The following is a 6,744-nucleotide window of genomic DNA, read 5'->3' on the forward strand; positions in this document are numbered from 1 at the left end:
CATCGATGCTCCGAGGGCTGGAACAGCTCTGCTGGGAGGACAGGCTGGGAGAGCTGGGGGGGCTCAGCCTGGAGCAGAGAAGGGTCCGGGGAGACCTTCCTGCAGCTGCCAGGGCTTAAAGGGGCTGATAGGAGAGATGGGGACAGGCTTTTTATGATGGTTTGTAGCGACAGGGCAAGGGGAAATGGCTTTAAACTGGAAGAGGGTAGATGTAGATTGAACATAAGGAAGAAATGTTTTACTATGAGGTTGGTAAGACACTGGCACATGTTGCCCAGAGAAATTGTGGATGTCCCATCCCTGGAAACATTCATTCAGGTTGGACAGGGCTCTGAGCAACCTGATCTAGTGAGAGCTGTCCTGCCCATGGCAGCAGGGTTAGACTAGATCTTTAAAGGTGTCTTCCAATCCAAACCATGCTCTGATTTTGTGATTTCCTCTCCTGCAAGAAAAAAGGTCTCACCTGGAACCTGGGTAAGCTGTCCAAGCCAGGAAAGTCCTCTATGTCGCCTGTGGCAATGTTGAAGCAAGCTCCATGCCAGGGACAGCGGACTCTTCCTTTGGACAAAACCCCTGCATGAAACACAGCAGAGCATCACTTATTTAGAGAGTGGTTCAGAACAGATCCTGACACAGCAAGGAGTTCGCACACCGCCAGGAAAGCATGGGGCATGCCCAAAGCCACGAGTTCACGCCTCACAAGTGTTTGCTCAGAGTCTGCTACCTTGGACTTTGGCTTTCCCTGCCTGAAAGGGCTGGCTTACAACACCAGGGCAGAGCGAAGGGCTACAACTTGGCCATACAGACTGGTCCTGAGCTTGCGCCTTCACTCGCCAAGGCACAGCAGTGCCACGTCTTGTCACCCACCACATGTGGGGACGCCGGGGCAGGCCCTGCTCTTACTCCTGCAGCAGCTCCTGTATTCCCCAGCGAGATCCTTGTGCAAGCGGCCAGCCCCAGGCACGTGCCCACAGGTCTCCATAAGGCAGGCAGGGTCTCGCCTGCATTGGCCACCGGAGCAGCATGGGGCTCTCCTGCCCTGCTCAGGGCTAACCCCAGGCAAGGGCTGGCAGTGTGGGTGTGATGTGCAGCAGGATGCTGTGCTGAGGACCCCAGGGTCCTACCTCCAGTAAAGTGCAACCCCCCCACGTTTGGATGACACACTTCTCCAGCACGCAGCTGGGCCGGCACTGCCTGCTGCCATTACTCAGACTCTGGTTAGGGACCTGCCTGAAGCCTGTCCTGAGAAAATGCCAGAATGTATTTTTAAGTGCCAAGATGGGAAACCGCTGTATCTCATCCCACTTCAATCAGTAACACCAGCAACATTTCTTTTTGCTACTGAAGGAACCCGTGAGCCCAAAGAGCTTCGTCCTTCCCCCACAATCAGGATTTTGATTTACAGAGAGCTGTGGTTTTGTGGTTTTTTTTAAGACCGAGTGGCCTGAAAAATCAGACTGTTGGTTTTTTTTTCCCTTTGAGACATTTTTTTAACTCCTCAGTGGCTGGGAGCTGACAAACAGAGCAATATGAGAAGCCTCATAAAACCAGGCTTTGCGTGGCGACAGTGAGCTGCAGCTGTTTCATACCATCCAAGAGAGGTTCAGCTCCAGCTGAAGAACGAAGCAGAAGCCGAATTTAATGGTGCCCATGCCCTTTTGTCACCCAAAGAAACCCCAGCCCTGTGACCAGCAGTGGCAAGCTGGGGTCACCAGCGAACCAGACCTGCAGCAAAGTGCTCCCAAGAGTTTTGTGCACCCCAAGCTTTCTGCTCATGCCTTCTCCCGCAGAGAGAAGATGCTGACATGATGCTGAGCATGCGGCATGGCACTTCCCCGTGCCCTGGCAGCGCAGCCGGATGAACACCGGGCTGTCTTTTGCCAACATTTTGATGTCCTTGGTTTGTCTCCTAGGACGTGATGCAGACTGACCTTTGACCAGGGGGGCCCCATAGTGGGGGCACTTGTGTCCCACGGCGTGGAACTCGCCGCTGTCCTTGATGAGCAGAGCCTTCCCACAGCCCAGATCCACTTCCCGCATCCTGGGGAGGAGGAGCATGGCAAGCACATGGCAGAGCATCCGCATGGCAGCAGACACCATCCCCCGCCCTGGGCCCTAGCCCTGGGCCCACCAGCCTCCCCCCACTTCAGCTTGCTCACCACCGCTCCAGGTGACGTACAGGTGTGGGTCACTCCTGTCACCGAGCCAGCCCTGGAGGTGGCCCTGCTGCTCCCAGCCTGGGCCAGATCCAAGCTGGGCCATTGAGTGGCAGCTTCTTCATCCATCACTGCGCCAAAAGCCCCTCCCCAGCTGCTTGGGAAGCAGCTGGTGGTCTCTACCCAAGCCCAGGAGGTCAGAATAAAGCTTTTCAGTACTACTGGGGTCAGTACTAGTGGCAGCAGGACACCAAACTGGTGTTACTGTGGCATCACCTCCCCTCCTGGCCCCAGCAGCTCGGCAGGTCCCTGCCAGGCTTGTGTTCACTCACTCAAAGCAAACACATTTCTGAGACTTGAAAACCAGGAGAGGCAACTCTGACCCTTTGTGTACTCCGGCCTTGGGGTCTGCCTCCTTGCCCCTCAGGGGGCCATGCTCTGGCCCTGGCCACATCCCAGGGTCAACAACGTGGGCCACCTTCTCCCGATAAAACCTTTGGGGTAGCAGACACCTGCACGGGACCTCCTCGCTGCTTCCCTCCGCTGTTTTTGCAGAGTAGATCTCGCACAGCGGCCTGCCCGCCTGCTCTGGCCTGCCCGCCCCAGCTCTGCACCTGCTTCGCTTTGCCTCCCTGGTGCTACCGGCACTCAGCCCCGCAATGGCCGAGGAGACGACTTAACCCTCGAGCCAGAGGGGTTCGGGTGCTCTTTGAAAGACCACACTTGTTTGTGAGGTGCCCTGGACAAAAGCGTGATTAGCACAGCGGGAATCCTTCACACACAAAGCTTTGCAATTTTTAGAGTCTCTGGATCACACCTCCCCAGCTCCAGGGTCAAGTCACCTGGTCCTTGACCAGCCAAGCCAGGCTGAGGCTCCAGCCACCCCTGTCCTGGCCAAAAGCATCTCTTTGCTGACCGTGCACCTCTGAGTCTTTCAACCATTCATCGCTTCCAGGAGGCTGCCCATTGCTCCTCTCTGCAGAGTCTGGAGCTTGGGATATGCAGGAGGCTCCTGCACCGAGACCCCCACTCCTTCCCCCGCCCAGATCTTTGCCAAGGGGATTTCTACAGCTTTCCAACCATAGGCGCAGTGCAGGCTGCCCAAGTGTTGTGGAGTGGGACTGATGTTGCCCTGCACTGAGCAGATGTTTACTCTTGGCTCTCTCATTATGTCTCCACCAGATTTTCATCCCAGCATGTCCTGTCCTCGCCTCCTTTTCTCTTCTCATCGCCCAGGTGCTCCTTTTCCAAACAGCAGCCCTGGTAAACCCTATGCAACCCATGGCTCTGTATGAGGCACTGAACCTCTTCCCAATGCAATTATCATCAGCTGCTTCCCTGCAGCAGAGCCTTCCAGTTAACCATGGAGGAAAGCAGAGAGATGAGGAGCGAGCCCTCGCTTTGCAGGGAGCTGGACGCAGAGCTACCGGAGTGCTGCTGTTCCCTGGACACGTCCTCTCTTCCAGCCAGAAAGTCTGTCCCCGCACAACTTGAGGTTTATTGGGAAATCCTGGTTGTTCCCATTCCGCGGTGGACCATACCTACAGCCAGCCTGGCACGTTCAGGTTGCCTTTGGTATACTGTATACACCGCTGTGCACACAGCAAACCCCACGTGCTCAGGAAAGCTACTGGCTACATGTGATCCATGAATGCTGTTCATGCACAATGGGTCCCTGGGTCTCAGACAAACAGGACTTGCTTTGCATGCTCATTTGTCTTTGGCCAACATCCCAACTCTATCCTGTCACTTGCACCGAGGCTACACAGACACTTGTCCCACTCTCTGCTTCACAGCCATGGAGATGAGACCAGGGCTCAGTCCACCAACACCTCTGTGTTGAGATGAGACCAGGGCTCAGTCCACCAACACCTTCAAACCCACCTTGGACAAGTCTTTGTGCGGGTGCCTGCTCCACCTGCATCAACTGTACCACTAGAGTAACACCAAATGCTGAATTTCCTTGCCATCTCAGGTGAAAACAGCAGCAGAGCTGTTCAGAGAGCTCATCACACCTGCCCTTGGGAGCCATTTTGTCCCAGTGAATTGGCAGCCCCACTCCCCTGTGATGCAGCTCTGTTCCCTCCCTGTGTAGGACACTTGGAGGTCCTTCTGTCAGCACAAGGGGAATAGAGCAGTACAAGTCCTACTGCATTCCTCAGCTATACAGTACTTCAGACAAAACCTGTGGTTCTCGTTAAATGACAGCCATAACTCTATGGGAAGATAAGATAAGATAAGTGGAAGAGTTTACAACTTACCCAAGCAACTGTGGGAACCCAGAGAGTCAAAAACAAGACCTAGTGTCTTCAAGGTAGCACACAGCCACCTGCAAGACTCCTGATCCCACATGCACCCCAAAGAGAGCGAGAGGGTGATTTACGATGCACTGCTGCCCGTTGAGCTATTTACTCAGTTGGGAAATTGTCCTGTTGCCCCAGTACACTCCCCACTTGGGAAGCACCAGCTAAAATTCAGCTGTGGCTTGCAAAGGACCTTTGCTCAGGAGCTGGTGGAGCACTGGGGGCTGTTTTCTGTCTGCAGCTCATTGACCTCCTCCAGTTAGCCTGCTGGGAGGCTGGCTGGGTACAGCAGCACCAGAGTTTATCCTCCAGTATCTTTTATCAGTTCTGCTAAGACCATCTTGGTACCAGAAGGGTAGATGGGGTGGGCAGAAAGAGGGTCTTGTCCTTGATGACTCCACAACTTAGAGGTGCCTGAAGCCTCGTGCCAGTGCCCCACACTACTGCCATGCCCATGGACACCGCTGTACTTGAGAGAAGCATCCCAGAAAATCCCTCTGGATATCAGAGCAAGAAGGGACTCCTTTGGCCTGGCCCCTGGCTTACAGGAGCCGTGGGACCTTCTTGCAGCACCTCTCTCTTGAGCTAGGAAAAGAGCTATTCTCAACTTAAAATGTCCAGTGATGGCAAGTCTGCTGCCATACTTCGAAGCATGTTTCAGTAGCCGCATGCACACGCAGTTGAAGTGTGAGCCCAGTTTCCAGACTGATGGCTTTAGCTGAGGAGCTCCCTGCTACAGCCACCTGAGCCAGGTATGTTCTCATGGACTGCAGCCAGCTCCCTTCTCCCCTTCCCCACAACCGGCAGAGCTCTTCAAATCTTTTCATCTACCATACTGCAAGCTTTCCAGTCAATATATCTATTGAAGCCCTAATTTTCCAACATCCTTCTTGCACTGGGGCACCACAGCAGAGCACACTCTTTTAGTAACAACCTAAACACAAAGTCAATTTAAAGCAAATAGCTGCCAGACTCCTGCTGTGTCCCACACACCTGACAACACCCCCTCACTGGAATAAAAACTATTTTGAGCTATGTTTTCTTTCACACAAGGACAGAGCATGCTGGGATGTTGGCCATCAGACTAACAGAACATGCTGCAGAAAAGGCACATCTAACCCAGAAAAGAAACACCAGCCTGTAAAGCACAGTGACTGGAACAGAAACCTTTTACACTTCAGAAAACTCTTCAACCAGAGTAATGAGACTATACACAGTTGAAGTGTGTTGCCATTAGCAAAAAATTTGGAAAACTGCATCCTTGGTGAAAGAGCAAATTGAGAGATGAGCCTGGCTCAAAGCAGAAGTGGTGGAGCACACAATCTTCCCCATCAGCTCCACCCACGTGATACTCATGCTGCTTTGTAAAACTAGTAAGGCTATAAATTTATAAAAAATTGTCAGGGTTGTCTAATGCAAGCTGAGCAGACCCTCTTGAGAAGTTCTGCTACAGAACATCACGTCTTTCTAAGACAAGTCCCAGGGTGGAGTGTGCAGGGAACAGCAGACCTTCTGGTAAAAAATAGGTGTTGCTTGTCCATGATGTCATTTTTTTAAGATGAGAAAAAAAAATTATTTTACCAAGTTAAATTATCATCTCCAGAAACTGTAAAGAACAAGATAGGGGGTTTGGTTTGGGGTATAAGGTCTCCCAGGCTTTACCTGCAAAGATTTTAGGCACTTACTGTCCATTCTCCAGGTCTTTCACGTGGCACACGGACGCTTCCACCACATCCTTTGGGTTGTGGTAGGGATTGCTGGCAATGGGATGCTCCTCAAGATGATAATGCCGGGCAGTCCCATTGACTTTGTAGACCAAGGGGCTGGCTTTCCCGTTGGGCGACATCTCCTCCTTGCTTCTCTCCTTCTCAGGTATCACAACTTCAATTTTCACTTCAACTGCAGGAACAAACAGCAATCTTCATTAAAATGAAGTCAGAGGTTTTTCTGCCATTCTGCCTCTCCCTCCTGCCCTGGACTTTGAAAGGGGCTCACAGATGTCATCAGAACACATGTTTTTTGTTGGCTTGCTTGGGAAAATACAAAATTTAACATCAAACTCGGCTTGATTACCCAAGCCCATTATTCCACTTCTCTTTCTCCATCAGGCACCTCTGCATGCACAAAGTACATATTCTTGCAAGCAGGCATTAGTCATCGGTGCAAAACAACCCCTCAGTCACAGTTCCTGGTCTGTTTAATGGAAAACAACTTCAAGCAGCTAAATGTGAGGCATGCCAAGGCCTCTAGGCTCAGACAGACTTCAAAAAACCCTTTAATTGTTT

The 6,744-nt window shown here is 52.3% G+C and overlaps 1 protein-coding gene across 1 annotated transcript in view; it reads right to left on the minus strand.

Moving 5' to 3' along the window:
* AIFM3 (apoptosis-inducing factor, mitochondrion-associated, 3) overlaps positions 1 to 6,358 on the minus strand; it is a gene marked incomplete at both ends in the record, with an annotated part of 21,561 nt that extends 15,203 nt beyond the window's left edge. Inside the window, 3 exons of the mRNA XM_010291301.1 lie at positions 464 to 573; positions 1,932 to 2,041; positions 6,145 to 6,358. Coding sequence (XP_010289603.1) covers positions 464 to 573; positions 1,932 to 2,041; positions 6,145 to 6,358 — 434 coding nt within the window. The remainder of the gene's footprint in view (positions 1 to 463; positions 574 to 1,931; positions 2,042 to 6,144) is intronic.
* Positions 6,359 to 6,744: the final 386 nt, after the last annotated feature.

Source organism: Phaethon lepturus, unplaced genomic scaffold, assembly GCF_000687285.1.
Source record: "Phaethon lepturus isolate BGI_N335 unplaced genomic scaffold, ASM68728v1 scaffold17647, whole genome shotgun sequence".
Lineage (NCBI taxonomy): Eukaryota > Metazoa > Chordata > Aves > Phaethontiformes > Phaethontidae > Phaethon > Phaethon lepturus.